This window comes from Rhinopithecus bieti, unplaced genomic scaffold (assembly GCF_001698545.2).
Source record: "Rhinopithecus bieti isolate Rb0 unplaced genomic scaffold, ASM169854v2 scaffold_9899, whole genome shotgun sequence".
NCBI classification, from domain to species: domain Eukaryota; kingdom Metazoa; phylum Chordata; class Mammalia; order Primates; family Cercopithecidae; genus Rhinopithecus; species Rhinopithecus bieti.
Genome location: NW_016806979.1, coordinates 1,477,342 through 1,495,383, shown reverse-complemented (window position 1 = coordinate 1,495,383; position 18,042 = coordinate 1,477,342). Strand labels below are relative to the sequence as shown.

The 18,042-nt window shown below is 61.0% G+C and overlaps 1 protein-coding gene across 4 annotated transcripts in view; it reads left to right on the top strand.

The window, feature by feature from the left end:
• Nucleotides 1-6: 6 nt before the first annotated feature.
• Nucleotides 7-18,042, top strand: part of FSCN2 (fascin actin-bundling protein 2, retinal) — a 23,333-nt gene continuing 5,297 nt past the window's right edge. For 3 of the 4 annotated variants that reach the window (XM_017879276.1, XM_017879279.1, XM_017879277.1), the window contains exon 1: nucleotides 13,342-16,077. In XM_017879276.1, the coding sequence (XP_017734765.1) occupies nucleotides 15,252-16,077 (826 nt within the window). In that variant the 5' untranslated portion in view covers nucleotides 13,342-15,251. Of the gene's footprint in view, nucleotides 396-13,341; nucleotides 16,078-18,042 lie in introns of those variants that run through there. The other variant, XM_017879278.1, reaches the window with a different exon arrangement.

The following is an 18,042-nucleotide window of genomic DNA, read 5'->3' as shown; positions in this document are numbered from 1 at the left end:
CCGAGGGGTTGGGGCGGGAGCCGGGCGTGGGGGGCCTCGGCGCCTGGGGAGTCCCGGGGCCGAGGGCGGTGGAGGATGCGGGGCTGCCTGCCCCTGGGAAGCGGGCGGGCAGCCGGAGCGAGCAGGGCGAGGCCTGGAGCCCATGGGGCGCAGGGGCCGGACCGCGCGCTGTGATTTTTCTATTTTGCAGCGGGGCCTCGCCCAAGGTCGCGCCAGGGCCGTCCTGGGCTGTGCTCTGGGAAGCCGGTGGCGCAGGGTGGCCACCACCACCCTTCTAGAACCAGTGCCGGAGAGGGCCGGGCAGCTGGGCCTGGGGAGGGGACCGCATGGATGGAACTGGGGGGAGCTGGGCGGCCGCCGAACCGGGAGAGTCAGCAGCTGCACTTCCGCCAGAGGTGGGTGTGTCCTTTGCATTTCCGGAAGGGAGACTTGGGGCTCAGAGAAGCGATGTGATTGTTCTTTGCCAGTCCAGGGCTGGCTTTGGTGGCTTTTATTATGAACTTGTTGTGTCTTATTTGTTTCGGCCCATTTAGTGGATACGACAACAGTGGCCCAGGGAGGTGTGGCAGACTTAACCCAGGGCCTGCGCCCCCCACGGCTTGCACTGCCCCACCTCTAGGTCCTTGCTCTATTCTTTCCTCTGCACCAGCTCAGCCCCTGGACTCTGGGTCACCTCCACACCTGTTGACAGGGCCCCCCAGTCCCCACCGCCTGTCAGCTGGCCGGCTACAGACATGGGAGCTTGGGCATGGGTCCCCACTCCTAGCCTCTCTACCTGCCTGGAATGGCTTTTTTTTCCTTTATATTTTATTTTTGAGACAGTCTCACTCTGTCGCCCAGGCTGGAGTGCAGTGGCGTGATCTTGGCTTCCTGCAACTTCTGTCTCTGGGTTCAAGCGATTCTTGGGCCTTAGCCTCCCGAATAGCTGAGACTACAGGCATGCACCACCACGCCTGGCTAATTTTTGCATTTTTGGTGGAGACAGGGTTTCAAGTGATCCACTCGCCTGGGCCTTCCAAAGTGCTGGGATGACAGGCGTGAGCCACCTTGCCCAGCCTGGAATGTGTTATCTTCTCCCACTAAATGAAACGATGGACCCTGAACAGAAAAAGGAACCATGGTGGAAGAACTAGCAAGACCCAAAGCCTCGAGTTTGGTCGTATTAAGGTTAATCTCTCAGTTATGCCAGTTGTCCTATGACCCTGTAAGATGCCAGGTTAGGGGACACTGGGAGTAGAGCATTGGGAACTTTCCTACTGTCTTTGCAACTTTTCTGTAAGTCTAAAGTTATCCCATAATAAAAAGCTAACTTGAATCCAAGGCAAGCAAAGCTTACTTACTCTCAGCTCACCTCCCTGTTCTCCCGCACCCTTTTGGACAGATCAAGTGCAAGATGATGGCCCTGTTTCCTGAAGCTCTCTCCAGGGCCCGGCTGGCTCCCTTGGGCAGGCCTGGAGTGGGCTCTGCCTCTTCAGGAACAGTGGTCCCAAGGCTGGTCCCGGTGGGCAAGGCTGGTTTCCTGCAGCTCGGCCTGGCTGCCTCGGAGTTTTGGCTCAAGGAACAAGCCCAGGGTCCCACACTTCCGTCTCCTGGTTGGTGCCCAGCTTGGGGCTTGGTTCTCCTGCCCCACTGCGCAGACTGAAGCCCAGAAGGCTCAGCCGGCCGTCCCCCCGCCCCCACCCCTGCAGAGTCACTGGACACTCAGGCCTAGAGTCCCTCAACCCTACCACCCTGCCCCACCCCACCCCCGCTGCTCCAGGCCTCTGGAGACGGGATTCCCATTGCAGTTTACCTGAGGCTCCCCATCCCCGCTGTGCAGCAGGAACCAAGGAGGCCCCTGGAAGAGCCCTGAGCTGGGAGCTGGACACCTGGGTTCTGGGCCCGGCTCAGCCCTGTGCCTGCCATGTGACCTCTCTGCCCCATTTCCTGTCAACAAAAGAGGAGAGGGGCCAGCGATGTGAGATGTGTGGCCCATTAGGGGCTCTGAGGCTGCTTGGCCTCCTGTGTGGACAAGAAGTCTGGGGACAGGAGGCTGTCAGGCAGCCTAGCAAACCCCCCAGGCTTCTTGCCTGATGCCCAGGAGTTCAGTTTTTGGTGATGAGTAAGACGTGCTCAGCGCCTCTGTGTGTCGTGTGTGACCTGAGACCAGGGCGCCTGCTCCTCCCTCTGTTCCTAAGGGCATAGCCCCAGGCCCTGCTGTGACCCTCCGCTGGGCCCAAGAAGAAGGCTCCTTTCCCCAGGCCTCCGTCCCTTCTGGCCTGGAGCTGCATGGAGTGGGGAGGGTCTGCTCTCCACCTGGCCATTGTGGGCCCCACCCCAGGAGCTCCTGCCCCCTCAGCCCCACCCCTTCTTCCCCAGAGGCCGCGTGGCCTGAAGTTTGTGTTTCCCCTCAGGGTGGTTCTTAGCTGAGCCAGAAGCGGAGATGAAACCAAGGAGCCCCCACCCTCTTCACAGGGCTAAAGCCAGAAACCACCCTCCCAGGCCATAGCCCGCCTCATGTGGCCATGCCTGCTCCCTGGCAGTGCGCATCCCGGCCATGCCTGCTCCCTGGCAGTGCGCATCCCGCGACCCTTCCCACCCCAGGGCCTCAGCTTCCACAATCCCCCATGTTTCAAATCCTCGCTGCTCCCAAGGCTACCTGCTGCCTGGGGGTAAAATCTAAGCCCCTTCCCCTGGTGCTGGAGGCCCACAGAGTGGGCACTGCCTGTCCCTCCACTCCTTCAGCGCCCTGACCACTGCCTGGCATTTCCTCCGCCCCCAAAGCTCTCCCACTGGCTGCCTCCTCCCGGCAGCCCCCGTCCTCCTCCCGGCAGCCCCGTGCCACCCACGGCCTCATCAACTCCCACTGACCATGAGCTTGTTTCGCCCGCCCTCTGCCCTAGAGCGTCGGTTCTCGGGGCACAGCATCCTTGTCCTCTACAGTGAAGCTGGTGCCCCCGTACCTGGCATAGCACCCACCCCGCAGCTGCTTGTGCAGGAAGCCCAAATCGGGGTGAAATAGAGAGGGAGGGGGTGAGGAAGGCCAGGCCCATTCGGAGCTGTCTCCTTATCTCAAAAACGTGGAAGGGGCTATGACTCTAGGGCTGGGAGGGAGGGGAGTCTTTTGCTGACTCTCCCCACGGACACTCTCCTGCCGCCTAGCTGGTCAGCTCCTCCAGCTCTCCCCGCGCAGCAGGCCAGGGAGCGGCTGTCTTGTCCAGGGCGCGCGGGGCACCGAGGTGGGGGAATCCTGTTTAACCCGTCCAGCACCTCCTGCTCTGGCCTGCAGCTCGCCCAAAGTGCTCTGCACAGCAACTAGGTCAGGGCCTCGCCAGGTGTCCCCACTCGCGGGACGGCTGGCGCCACGCGGAAGAGGGGGAACCGGGTCAGGGCGGGACAAGGGCAAGAGGCCACTGCTCTGGGCGCTCTGTCCCAAGGGCTGCCTCTGGTATGCGGAGAATGGAGGGTGCCGGGGGTCAAGCCCGGACTCTGGTCAGGATACCCGAGCTGTAATCGCGTCCTCCTTCCCCAGCGCGCCGCGGGGGCGGGGACAGCAGGGCGGGTGTGGCTGGGGGGCCGGCACTGCGTGGCCGCCCTGCCCGTCCCAGCCCGGGAAGCTGGGACTTGAGCGGGTCTGCATTCGGGCAAGGTGAACCTCAGGCCGTCTTTCAGGCCGGGCCCAGGGCTGCATGCCCTAACTTGGTGTGGGGTCGCGGCGGTCCAGCCCGGCTGCACGTCATCGCGCGCCCCTTGCAGCGCCCGGCCCGCCACCCCGCGTTGCTGCGTCCCCTCCCCACACAGTCGGCCTTTCCTAACCCCCAGGTGCTCACAGGGCGCGGGCCTGGGCCTCAGCTCCGCGCACTCCCACGGGGACGCGGCACCGGGGCTTCGGGTGGGCTCAGGACCCGCACTCGGCACGCACTTCCCCTGCCGAGCACTGTCTGGCAGCCGGGACGCACCCCCAGGACCACGAGCTCGGAGGCCCGGGGCCGGGAGATGGCGCCCGTGGAGTGGGCCCCGCGGGAAGGCCGGGAATGGCGGGCCGGTGTTGTTCCCCCGTGAGCCGCCAGGTGGGTCCCGCTATCGCCGCGAGGCCGCACCTGCCGCGCTGCCGGAGCCCGCGCTTGCCCAGAGCTCCAGGAGGGACCCCCGCTCCTCCCTCCGGCCACTGGGCGGGGCCGGCCGCTGAGTCACCGCCGCACACCCGACGGTGACGGAGGCAGGGCTGCCCGGGGAGCGGCCGGTGACCTCAGCCAGGGCTGACGCGGAGAGGTGGGATGGGGTCACCCAGGGCAGTGGATGAGGAGGTGGCCCGAGCCTCCACTCACTGCCCACCCCAGATGCCCGAGGTCCCTCCTGCGACCAGGGACAGAAGGCACCCACAGAGGGCCCCCAGCACGAGGACCCTGGCCCTGGGTGCGGGGCGTTTTTCCAGTGCTCGGCTCCCCCAGCAGATGGTCCCTGCTAACCACCACTTCCCAGAAAAGGAAAGGGAGGGGCTGAGAGGCTTGTTGGAGGCCACACAGCAGAAAGAGGTGGTTCCTTCCAGGGCTGGAGGGTGGGACTCAGAGCTCTCACTACACACACCTGCTGGGGACAGAGGCTCCTCCGGCTTTCCCAGGACTGGGCCAGGCCTTGGCAGAGACCTCCCCAGAGCTGTGCCTCAAGGGGCCAGGTGGTTTGTGGCTGCCCTGGCTTCAGGAAAGTAAGAGGGGCACTGCCAGATAGGGGATGTCCAGTGCCACACCAGGGCAGTCACACTTCCTCCTGGAGCCGTGGGGACACAGGAAGCCCTGGGGGAGGGGCGGGGGGAGAAGACAGATGCAGGAGGAGACCCTGAGGGTGGAGAGGCCCGAGCTGGGGTCACATCATGACTAGGGAAGGACAGCAGTTGGCCCAACCCATGTGTCCACTTGGTCTGTGGGAGGGAATCACCCTAGAGAGGCCCCTATGCCTGGCCCCCACCCACACACACCTTGGGCTCTCTTGAAGGTTAACTGCGTCCAGCACCTTGGCAGGCCCCATTTCCTCCAGTCCTTAGGACAAGGCGTCCTTTGGGGGCATCACCGAGCTGGGAAGGTGAGCCCCTGGGTCAGTGTTGAGTCAGTGTTGAGTTTGCATATCGGCAAGTGCCTTGAGCTCACATCCCTGGAACTGGCAGTTTGGTGAGGGATGGAATTTCAAGTTGAGAACTGGCCTGGGATTTTGAAGGCTTAGCCCCTGTCTCTTGCTGGCACTGCTGCTGATGAGAAATGAATGTCACTGGATTCCTGATCCAGAGTCCAGGTTTTGTGTTTCTCTAAGAGCCTTCAGGCTTTTTCTTGCTGACCTAAAATTGCTTAGGGTCCCTGGTGAAGCTTTTGCATCCATTGTCTTGGCTACTTCCTAGGCCCTGTTCTTGGTAATTTTCTTGTATTATTTCTTTTACAATTTCTTTGTTTTGTTTTCTGTTCTTCTGTTTTGGGATTTCTGTTAATTGGGCATTATACTTTCTGGATTTATTCTCTAATATTCCAGTTTTTTCTTCTGTCTCTGTTTTTAAACTTTCTGGGATATTTCCTTGACTTCTAACCCTTCAGTGGAATTTTTCATTTTATTTATTATAGTTTTAACCTTTCGATTTTAATTTTTTTTTTTTTTTTTTTTTTTTTGAGACGGAGTTTCACTCTTGTTGCCCAGGCTGGAGTGCAATGGCGCGATCTCAGCTCACTGCAACCTCCACTTCCCAGGTTCAAGCGATTATTCTGCCTCAGTCTCTCTAGTAGCTGGGATTACAAGCATGTGCCACCATGCCCAGCTAATTTTTGTATTTTTAATAGAGACGAGGTTTCTCCATGTTGGTCAGGCTGGTCTCGAACTCCTGACCTCAGGTGATCTGCCTGCCTTGGCCTCCCAAAGTGCTGGGATTACAGGCATGGCCTCCCCCGGTTTTTTTTTTTTTTTTTTTTTTTTTTTTTTTTTTTTTTTGAGACAAGGTCTTACTCTGTCATCCAGGCTGGAGTGCACTGGCACTGTCTCGGCTCACTGTAACCTTGACCTCCCAGGCTCAAGCGATCTTCCCACCTCACCCCTCTCCATCCCCCAGCAGCCAGGACTACAGGTGTATGCCACCACGCCTGGCTAATGTTTGTATTTGTAGTAGACATAGATATTTGCCATGTTATCCAAGCTGGTCTCGAACTCCTGGGCTCAAGCAGTCCACCTGCCTTGGCCTCCCAAAGTGCTGGGATTACAAGTGTGAGCCACCGCACCCAGCCTTTGTTTTGAAATTTCGAACTTAATTAGTTTTAAACATCTTGACACATTTGCTTATCATTCTCCTTCTATTTCTGAACCCTTTGGAAGCAGGTTTCAGGCACGATGCCCTTACTATTTTAGTGTGTGTTTGCTAAGAACAAGGATGTTTTCTTCTGTGAGCTGGGTGACACCACAATGGTGGCCACGTGCAGAGCCCTTCTCACTGTAGAGTGATAAATGGCCCATTTCTGTTTGGTCCCAAAAGTCAGAGGTAGAGTTAATTCCTTGCCTTTCTCCAGCATGGTTCCCGGCACACAGTAGGTACTCCCTGAGTGCCTGTGATGGTCCAGCATGGTCCCGGCACACAGTAGGTACTCCCTGAGTGCCTGTGATGGTCGGTTCTTGCACGACTGGACTTGCAGGTGGACGTGGCATTACACGTGGGCAGGGCATATGCAGGCCTGTGTGTGTAGATGCAGGCGGACAGGGACTCGACAAAGGCTGCCACCTGCAGAGCTGTGGGCTCGTCCACACCAGGTGTCCATGTCCGTGGTGTGCACCTGTGTGTAAGTCCAGCTGGGCTATAAACAGTCATCTCTTTTCTGAAAGTTGATCTATTCATCACTCTAAGCCCCAAGCACCAGGGGCTCATGGGGTCTTCATGAACATTCCCCTCCTGACCCCTGCATGTGCAAAGGTCCTGGGGCTCAGGGGTTGCAGGCTCCATCGCCCCAGTGGTTGTGGGGCATCTGGCCTTGTCGAGACACCTTTGCTTCTGCCCTCAGGGTCCCTTTGGGGACTTTTGTCCTTGCTGGGGTCCGGAGTTTTCTGGCAAGGCCTAGAGTCCTCTGCCAGGTGCTCTTCCTCCCCTCTCCTTCCAGGCACAGCCCCCCACCAGCACCTTATGATTTCACAGAAGACAAAAGCCAGGAGACTGTGTGGGCCGTCCGCCCTGACAGCTCCAAGGGGAGGCTCCAGAGCAGCCAGCCATGAACCCCAACTACAATTCAGGGGGCTGCCTGTGGGGAGGGGGAGGGGGGATTCTCTCGGAGCAGGCAGGCGGCCACGCTGGAGAGCCCCTCCCCAAGCTCTTCATTCTAGCCCTGCCCTGCTCCCTGCCCTGCTGATGGAGCCTGTCACCCTAAACCCGGCCTCAGTAAACCAACCCAGGCCAGAGAAAGAGAAGTGCGGCCCCCTTGCCCGTGTAAGTGGAACTGCAGCAGAGCCGATAGCTCAGCCATGAAAAAATCATGAGGTCGCCAGGCTGCAGGTCTGTTCTCAGGAACAACACCCGGGGCTGGGCCCCTGGGACCTGGTGCTGGACCAGCAGTGAGGACATCAAGGCCTGGCGTGCCCAGCAGGGTGGCCCTCACCTGGCTGCAGGGCCAAGGGGACAACAGAGCCTGGGCAGGGGCTTGGCACGGGGACGAGGAGGAGGGTGGAGTACCTGGGAATCACTGGAGACAGGGGTGCCAACAGGAGTGGCAGCAGTCAGGGCCTGGCACTGAGGCAGGGGCTCCTCCGATGCCTGCAGGGAGGGCTGCAGGTGCTGCTGGCCCATGAAAGGCATGGTCCGCAGCCGCGGGGCTGCCCCAGGGCTCCATTTCCCAGTTTCCAGGGCTCCAGGCCAGCAGGGTGAGGAGCGACCTCTCCCCCAGTCGCACACATGCAGGCCTGTGCCAGCTCACACCACCAGCACCAGCACTGCAGGGCACCCAGCCTGGAGCACGTGCCGGTCACCATGGCAGCAGACAGCATGCCAGCAGGAGCCCAGGCTGGACTCTAGCATCCAGGATCAGTGGTCTAGGCATGGCAGGGGGGAGGGGCTGGGGTCCTTCCCCTTGTAGCACCAGAGGGGCCAACTGGGTGAGAGGGAGGGGAAGGGGACCCTGCGGCGCCAGGACTGCCCGTCCACCAGCACCTCAGAAAGGGAACGATTTCCAGAGGGCTCTCAGGAAACCTGAGGGTGGACACCAGGGGCCGGTAGGGGCGCATGGCTTCCTGGTCCTGCCCTAGCTGGCCTTGCACTGAGAGGGATGGAGGCCGAGGCTCAGGCCTCAGGGGAGGCTGTCGGGGGATTCTGATGGCTGAGGCATTCCTTGCCCTCTGGGCTCAGGTGAGGCCAGGAAGGCTGTCATAGCTGGCTGCTCCCTGGACCAGGGGACTGGGGGTACTGCTACCCCAAACAGCCTCTCGGTGCCCACCAGGACAAGGCACCACCTCCTAGGTGCAGACCTCAGCTTTGGCCTCAGGCACACACTGGACGTGGGCTTCCACCCACCAGCGTCCGAGGTGGGTGAGGGTGGGGCGTGGAGCTCTCCCCACTGTGCAGCCTGCACAGGTCAGGGTGGCAGGTGCGTGTGCACCCCATGTGAGTGGTTGCATGGCACCTCTGGAAATGTGACCACAGGGCTTGGTGGGGGTCAGTGGGAGGGGTGCTCCCTGTTGCCTGAGAACACTGCAGGGGGCTAGAGTGCCCCAGCCCACCACATGCTCTTTTGAGTTGTGTGTGTCTGGAGTATGAGTGGAACCCTGGAAACTGCCTCCCTTGGGCAGTGTACAACCTGGGCTCCCTGCTGAGCAGCCCTGAGTAGGCTCTCAGGTTGGGATCCAGGATGACATTCCCAGGGTCCAGAGCTGGCCCAGCAGGCGACCCTGCTGGCAACCTTTGCCCACCCTCGTCCATGAGCACCTTCACACACACACACACCACACTCACACACATGCATGATGCTGCACCCATCGGCAGACGCTCAGTCCATCACCTAAGAACCCGGCCCTGTGCTGGGGTCCCAGCTACTCAGGAGGTCAAGGTGGGAGGATCGCCTGAGCCGAGGAGGTCGAGCTGCCATTGGCCAAGATAGCACCACTGCACTCCAGCCTGGGTAACAGAACAAAACCCTGTCTCTAAAATAAATAAAAAAGAACCAGACGGCCAGGCACGGTGGCTCACGCCTGTAATCCCAGCACTTTGGGAAGCCGAGGCAGGGGGATCACCTGAGGTCAGGTGTTCAAGATGAGCCTAGCCAACATGGTGAAACTCCATCTCTACTAAAAATACAAAAATTAGCCGGGCATGGTGGCACACACCTGTAATCCCAGCTACTCAGAGGCTGAGGCAGGAGAATCGCTTGAACCCGGGAGGCGGAGCTTGCAGTGAGCTGAGATCTGGCCACTGCACTCCAGCCTGGGCAACAGAACAAGACTCGGTCTCAAAAAAAAAAAAAAAAAAAAAAAAAGGCTGTGCCCAGTGGTTCACAGCTGTAATCCCAGCACTTTGGGAGGCTGAGGAGGCCAGATCATGAGGTCAGGAGTTCGAGACCAGTCTGGCCAACATAATGAAACCCCCGTCTGTACTAAAAAATACAAAATATTAGCCGGGTATGGTGGTGGGCGCCTGTAATCCCAGCAACTTGGGAGGCCGAGGCAGGATAATCGCATGAACCCGGGAGGCAGAGGTTGCAGTGAGCCAAGATTCCACCATTGCACTCCAGCCTGGGTGACAGTGTGAGACTCTATCTGAAAATAATAATAATAATACAGAACCAGACTCCCCACGTCCAACAATCTCAGGCACTTATTAAGTACCTGCTGTGTGCCAGAAACCTTGCTGGGGATCCAGAGGAAACGATCCTAGCAGGTGGCTGGGCAAGAATCTGGGGTCCTGAGGTGGAGGCAGGAGTGACTGGAATCCTTGCCAACGGCCTCCCTCCAAGGAAGCCCGGCCCAGGCACCCACCCTTTAGTCGCCCTTCCCTGGGTTCCTGAGAGTCCCCCTTAGCTCACACACCTGGGTCAGTTCCAGGCAGCCCCACCCAAGGTGGAGCTGTGGGGCCCCAGAACTCAGGAGCCGCCATCATTCCTGGCTCTGCCACTGAGAGGCTGCCCAGAGCCAGGCCCACTTAGCACCTGGCGGCCAGGCATCCTCCCACTGGGCACCCGATGCCTAAGCACCCTGCCAGCCCAGGCAGTGTTAATGAGGCCGTCATGCCAATCAGAGGGACAGGCCGCCTGGGCTCCTTCACAGCCTGGCTGGGCGTTGGGGAGTGGAGGTGGAGCCAGTGTCTGTGTCTGAGGCGGGGGGACCATGGGCACAGCTGCCCCTCCAGCGTCCCCACGACTCACAGACCAACTGAGCTGTGCCCTCAAAATCCAACGGGAGGCTGGGCACAGTGGCTATGCCTGTAATCCCAACACTTTCAGAGGCTGAGGCGGGCAGATCACTTGAACTCAGGAGTTCGAGACCAGCCTGGGCAACATAGCGAAACCCCATCTCTACTAAAATACAAACATTAGCTGGGCCTGGTGGCAAGTGCCTGTAGTCCCACTACTTGGGAGGCTGAGGCAGGAGGATTGCTTGTGCTCTAAGGTAGCAGTGAGCCAAGATTGTGCCACTGGACTCCAGTTTGGGTGAAGAGCAAGGCCCTGTTTCAAGAAAAAAAATTTTAAAAGATCCAATGGGAAATTGAAGTGCAGGCAGCACCCCAGCTTGTGCCCCTAATCCAGAGACACTTCCCTGGCATCGGTACTAGGCCTGGGTCTTTGGTTCCCTTGAAACTGTGGGAGAGCGTGTGTGGGCATCGTCTCTGGCGAGGGGATGTAACCCCAGACTGCGTCTTCCTAGGATGGTGCCTGGCACATGACCTGGTTTCGCACACAGTTGGTGCCTCATAAAAGCGTGTGAATCACAGAGGCAGATGAGGCCAGTGCACAGGGAGAGGGAAGACCAGGCCCTGGCATCGTGGCGTGCACCGTGCCCTAGGGGTATTTGAATGTGGGAGTCTCTCTGTCCTCACCCGGGTCCTGAGCATGGGGACAGTGAGGACAGGTTCCTTTTACTCCCGTGTCTGCAGGTGCCTGGCACGGCTGCTATCCAGGGCTTACAGGACAGAGGAGGAGTCCGAGTCTGTGCACACTCTGCCACCATGGCCCCACCCATCTCTGGGGCCCACAGGTGCCCAGCCCAGGCCCCTTGCTTTTGGCCAGACTCCTGCCATACGGGGACCCCATGATAGCTATTCAGGAGATGGGGACCCAGGAGGCCAGGGGATTGACTCCAGGCCATGACCGGAAGTGCCCTGCGGCCCCTGTTCCCACTCCCCAGGGAGATCAGAGGGTCACATGCTGTTATGAGGAAGAGGACACCGGGTTGGCCCTGGCCCAGGGTGGGCAGCTCTGGTTTCACTACTTGGCTCTGAGCCCCTGAGGCAGGTGTGGGCGTCAGGCACGGTGAGCAGGGCCCAGTGCCCCTCAGGCTCTGGGGAAGGGGTGCAGCTAGGTGGCCCAGAGCAGGGAGGTGCTGGGGACAGGTGTGACCACTTCCAGTCTCTCCCAGCCTGCTGGCTTTCATCCTCTCCCAGATTCCAAGGGTCACCACTGGGAGCATGGGGTGGACAGCGTCCCACCAGCCTCCTGGATCCACATCCGTAAAGACTCCAAAGTGAAGTGAGGCTGGCTTCACTCCAGCTCACAGCACAGGAAGGGCAGCCTCAGGACCCAGCGACTTGCTCAGAGTGCACAGGAGTGTGCTGGGGCCAGGCCAGACTGGGGCCTCTGACCCTGACCCTTGCCTGCAGGGCTGCACGGCCACTGTGTTCCACCCTCCAGTGTGGGCAGCAGTCCAGTGCGCGTCATTCTGGGGCCTGAGCAGCGTGGCCAGAGGCTGGCCTGGGGTGGAGATGACCTGGCTGTAGGTTGTGGGTGGGGTCCTTGCTGTGCTCCTGGCAGCAGGAATCAGAGAAGCAGTAACTGGATCCGGCTGAGGGCCTGGCGGCCACCGAGGGTACACGCGGCGATCGGGTTGCGGCCAAGCCGTGAGTGTTCCACCGGGCAGCTTCTACATCAGGAAGGGCTGGCCCAGGCTGGGAGCCCACGCGGAGTTGGAGAAGGTGGGCAGGAACGAGAGGCCGAAAGGTGCAGGGCCATGAAGAGGGGCGCTGGGCCTACGCTGTGAGGAAACGGGTCAATCCTGCCTTCCAGCCCTGCGGGCCCTCAGGCTCTGGACTCTGTGCAATCCAGAAGTGGCTGAAATCCAAGCTCAGAGTAGTGAAAAGTACGGCTCCTAAGCTGCACGTCTCTGATCCGCTCTCCCCGCCCGCCCTCTGCTGCCCTCGGGCCCTCTAAGAGCTTCCCAGGCTGCTGCCGCAGGTCAGAGGCGAGTCAGAGCACGCAGGGGTCCATGACGCCGGCTGGGTCTGGGGCCGTGGGCCAGCTGAGCCGACCCGGGGTTCTGGGGGGCCACGGGGCCGTGAGCACTCAGAGGGATCGTCCCAGGCCCCTCCGGGGACCCGGCCAGCCTGAAGATGCCGACCAACGGCCTGCACCAGGTGCTGAGGATCCAGTTTGGCCTTGTCAACGACACTGACCGCTACTTGACAGCCGAGGGCTTCGGATTCAAGGTCAATGCCTCGGCGCCCAGCCTCAAGAGGAAGCAGACCTGGGTGCTGGAGCCCGACCCTGGACAAGGGTCCGCTGTGCTGCTCCGCAGCAGCCACCTGGGCCGCTACCTGTCAGCAGAAGAGGACGGGCGCGTGGCCTGCCAGGCAGAGCAGCCGGGCCGTGACTGCCGCTTCCTGGTCCTGCCACAGGCAGATGGGCGCTGGGCGCTGCAGTCAGAGCCGCATGGCCGCTTCTTCGGNGGCCAGGCATCCTCCCACTGGGCACCCGATGCCTAAGCACCCTGCCAGCCCAGGCAGTGTTAATGAGGCCGTCATGCCAATCAGAGGGACAGGCCGCCTGGGCTCCTTCACAGCCTGGCTGGGCGTTGGGGAGTGGAGGTGGAGCCAGTGTCTGTGTCTGAGGCGGGGGGACCATGGGCACAGCTGCCCCTCCAGCGTCCCCCACGACTCACAGACCAACTGAGCTGTGCCCTCAAAATCCAACGGGAGGCTGGGCACAGTGGCTATGCCTGTAATCCCAACACTTTCAGAGGCTGAGGCGGGCAGATCACTTGAACTCAGGAGTTCGAGACCAGCCTGGGCAACATAGCGAAACCCCATCTCTACTAAAAATACAAACATTAGCTGGGCCTGGTGGCAAGTGCCTGTAGTCCCACTACTTGGGAGGCTGAGGCAGGAGGATTGCTTGTGCTCTAAGGTAGCAGTGAGCCAAGATTGTGCCACTGGACTCCAGTTTGGGTGAAGAGCAAGGCCCTGTTTCAAGAAAAAAAATTTTTAAAAAGATCCAATGGGAAATTGAAGTGCAGGCAGCACCCCAGCTTGTGCCCCTAATCCAGAGACACTTCCCTGGCATCGGTACTAGGCCTGGGTCTTTGGTTCCCTTGAAACTGTGGGAGAGCGTGTGTGGGCATCGTCTCTGGCGAGGGGATGTAACCCCAGACTGCGTCTTCCTAGGATGGTGCCTGGCACATGACCTGGTTTCGCACACAGTTGGTGCCTCATAAAAGCGTGTGAATCACAGAGGCAGATGAGGCCAGTGCACAGGGAGAGGGAAGACCAGGCCCTGGCATCGTGGCGTGCACCGTGCCCTAGGGGGTATTTGAATGTGGGAGTCTCTCTGTCCTCACCCGGGTCCTGAGCATGGGGACAGTGAGGACAGGTTCCTTTTACTCCCGTGTCTGCAGGTGCCTGGCACGGCTGCTATCCAGGGCTTACAGGACAGAGGAGGAGTCCGAGTCTGTGCACACTCTGCCACCATGGCCCCACCCATCTCTGGGGCCCACAGGTGCCCAGCCCAGGCCCCTTGCTTTTGGCCAGACTCCTGCCATACGGGGACCCCCATGATAGCTATTCAGGAGATGGGGGACCCAGGAGGCCAGGGGATTGACTCCAGGCCATGACCGGAAGTGCCCTGCGGCCCCTGTTCCCACTCCCCAGGGAGATCAGAGGGTCACATGCTGTTATGAGGAAGAGGACACCGGGTTGGCCCTGGCCCAGGGTGGGCAGCTCTGGTTTCACTACTTGGCTCTGAGCCCCTGAGGCAGGTGTGGGCGTCAGGCACGGTGAGCAGGGCCCAGTGCCCCTCAGGCTCTGGGGAAGGGGTGCAGCTAGGTGGCCCAGAGCAGGGAGGTGCTGGGGACAGGTGTGACCACTTCCAGTCTCTCCCAGCCTGCTGGCTTTCATCCTCTCCCAGATTCCAAGGGTCACCACTGGGAGCATGGGGTGGACAGCGTCCCACCAGCCTCCTGGATCCACATCCGTAAAGACTCCAAAGTGAAGTGAGGCTGGCTTCACTCCAGCTCACAGCACAGGAAGGGCAGCCTCAGGACCCAGCGACTTGCTCAGAGTGCACAGGAGTGTGCTGGGGCCAGGCCAGACTGGGGCCTCTGACCCTGACCCTTGCCTGCAGGGCTGCACGGCCACTGTGTTCCACCCTCCAGTGTGGGCAGCAGTCCAGTGCGCGTCATTCTGGGGCCTGAGCAGCGTGGCCAGAGGCTGGCCTGGGGTGGAGATGACCTGGCTGTAGGTTGTGGGTGGGGTCCTTGCTGTGCTCCTGGCAGCAGGAATCAGAGAAGCAGTAACTGGATCCGGCTGAGGGCCTGGCGGCCACCGAGGGTACACGCGGCGATCGGGTTGCGGCCAAGCCGTGAGTGTTCCACCGGGCAGCTTCTACATCAGGAAGGGCTGGCCCAGGCTGGGAGCCCACGCGGAGTTGGAGAAGGTGGGCAGGAACGAGAGGCCGAAAGGTGCAGGGCCATGAAGAGGGGCGCTGGGCCTACGCTGTGAGGAAACGGGTCAATCCTGCCTTCCAGCCCTGCGGGCCCTCAGGCTCTGGACTCTGTGCAATCCAGAAGTGGCTGAAATCCAAGCTCAGAGTAGTGAAAAGTACGGCTCCTAAGCTGCACGTCTCTGATCCGCTCTCCCCGCCCGCCCTCTGCTGCCCTCGGGCCCTCTAAGAGCTTCCCAGGCTGCTGCCGCAGGTCAGAGGCGAGTCAGAGCACGCAGGGGGTCCATGACGCCGGCTGGGTCTGGGGGCCGTGGGCCAGCTGAGCCGACCCGGGGTTCTGGGGGGCCACGGGGGCCGTGAGCACTCAGAGGGATCGTCCCAGGCCCCTCCGGGGACCCGGCCAGCCTGAAGATGCCGACCAACGGCCTGCACCAGGTGCTGAGGATCCAGTTTGGCCTTGTCAACGACACTGACCGCTACTTGACAGCCGAGGGCTTCGGATTCAAGGTCAATGCCTCGGCGCCCAGCCTCAAGAGGAAGCAGACCTGGGTGCTGGAGCCCGACCCTGGACAAGGGTCCGCTGTGCTGCTCCGCAGCAGCCACCTGGGCCGCTACCTGTCAGCAGAAGAGGACGGGCGCGTGGCCTGCCAGGCAGAGCAGCCGGGCCGTGACTGCCGCTTCCTGGTCCTGCCACAGGCAGATGGGCGCTGGGCGCTGCAGTCAGAGCCGCATGGCCGCTTCTTCGGAGGCACCGAGGACCAGCTGTCCTGCTTTGCCACAGCCATCTCCCCGGCCGAGCTGTGGACCGTGCACCTGGCCATCCACCCGCAGGCCCACCTGCTGAGCGTGAGCCGGCGGCGCTACGTGCACCTGTGCCCGCGGGAGGACGAGATGGCTGCGGACGGTGACAAGCCCTGGGGCGTGGACGCCCTCCTCACCCTCATCTTCCGGAGCCGACGGTACTGCCTCAAGTCCTGTGACAGCCGCTACCTGCGCAGCGATGGCTGCCTGGTCTGGGAGCCGGAGCCCCGGGCCTGCTACACACTGGAGTTCAAGGCGGGCAAGCTGGCCTTCAAGGACTGCGACGGCCGCTACCTGGCACCCGTGGGGCCTGCTGGCACCCTCAAGGCCGGCCGAAACACGCGGCCCAGCAAGGACGAGCTCTTCGACCTGGAGGAGAGTCACCCTCAGGTGGTGCTAGTGGCTGCCAACCGCCGCTACGTCTCTGTGCGGCAAGGTAAGGAGGGCACAGGTGGTGACCTCCTGAGGGGTGCTGGGACCCCCCCCTGCTTCGGGAAAGAGGCCGTGGGAGTCTCACGGGGAGTGGCATCGTGTCTATGTGTTCACATGTTTGTTCTGGGCTGGGGGTCCATGTGGGACATGTGTGGCCACTCAGGGTCGGGTGGGTGGGCCTCCGGCCATGCCCAGAGGACCCCCACTGAGGGGTGGTGGCTTCAGGGTCAGAGGCAAGGGTTGCCGGCCTTTCTCAGCATAGCTGGAGAATGTCTCAGCCAAGCCCTGGGCAGCTGCAGAGTCTGAGACTGGAGAGGTGTGGGCCAGGTGATGGGCAGTGCCCAGCAGGGGCAGGAGGCCTGACCTGGTGCCATGAGGGGCATGTGGGCAGGAGGCTGTGGGGGGCCCATATTTCCCCTTCTCTTCCTCCACCCCATTTTCCGGACTTTATTTATTCTTTGAGAGGAAGTCTTGCTCTGTCGCCCAGGCTGGAGCACAGTGGCGTGATCTTGGCTCACTGCAAGCTTCGCCTCCCGGGTTCATGCCATTCTCCTGTCTCAGTCTCCCGAGGAGCTGGGACTACAAGCGCCCGGCACTACGCCCAGCTAATTTTTTTGTATTTTTTAGTAGAGACGGGGTTTCACCATGTTAGCCAGGATGATCCTGATCTCCTGACCTCGTGATCCGCCCTCCTTGGCCTCCCAAAGTGCTGGGATTGTAGGCGTGAGCCACCGCGCCCGGCCGCGTTTTCTGGCCTTTAAAGGAAGTTAGGGAAGGGCCCAGGGCAGGGCAGGGAGCCCAGGGTAGGGTAGGGATAGCACCACCATGTGCCTGACCAGTGGAGCCTCACGTCCTCAGGAGTTGGGGGGCTTAAGGTCAACTCCAGTGCTGGAGGACACAGTGGGCAGGTGGCCTCACCTGGGGCCTGGGCTCCTGGTGGGGAGGCACCTCCCTGCCCCAGTGGGGCGTGGCCTGGCTCTCCCCAGTTCCTGGGTCACCAGTTGCCTCCCTGCGTGACTCCCTCCACTGCCTATGGGGTGAACCCCAGCAGTTCCTCCTTCCCCACCAGCTGAGCTCTGAGGCAAACGCCCTGGCCTGGGCAGTCACTACCCACCTGGGCTCCTGGCTCCATGCACCCCAGAGTGGATCTGAGGTAGTCTGAAGAGGCAAGGTGGGGAGAGCCGGGTGCCTGGAGCTCCTCCTCCCAACTCGGGTCTCTCCAGACCAGCATCAGCTGGGCAAGGAGAGCTCCCCTATCTCCTGGCAGCTCCCAGGTGCCCACCAAGCCCCTGCCCTGATGGATGTCCAGGCCCTCTGGGCACATGGATACTCTGGGGCCAGATAGCAGAGGCCCCACCCTGCACACTGAGAGGGGAGCCCGGCCATGGCTATGGGGTCCTGCACCTGCAGTCAGCGTCCTCGGGCCTGGCCCAGCAGTGACAGGGTCCTAGGAGTGAGGGTTCAACGGTGGATGCATGGCCATGGCCCTTCCTTCCCATCACAGCCCACAGTCCAGCTGCAATGCCTGCTGGCCTGGGCCTAGGCCCAGGCATGTGGCAATCCTTAGGAGGTTAAAGGGGGTAAGTGGGACAGTGGTAGTGAGAATGCTTCCTCCAGGGAGCCAAAGACACTGGACCTTTAGGTATTTGCAAGTGGACAGCTTGGGAAGCAGACTCAAAAGCGGCAGCCATGGCAGCGGCCACGACAGTGGTGGTGTGACGTGGATGGTGGCATGGAGGTGAGGGCGGTGGTGACAGTGTGGTGGCAGCGGCGATGATGGCAATGGTGATGATGGTGATGGTGGTGATGGTGATGGTGGGGATGGTAATGATGGGGATGGTGGTGATGGTGATGGTGGTGATGATGATGATGGTGATGGTGATGGTGGTGATGGTGATGGTGATGATGGGGATGGTGGTGATGGTGATGATGATGATGGTGATGATGGTGGTGATGATGATGGTGATGG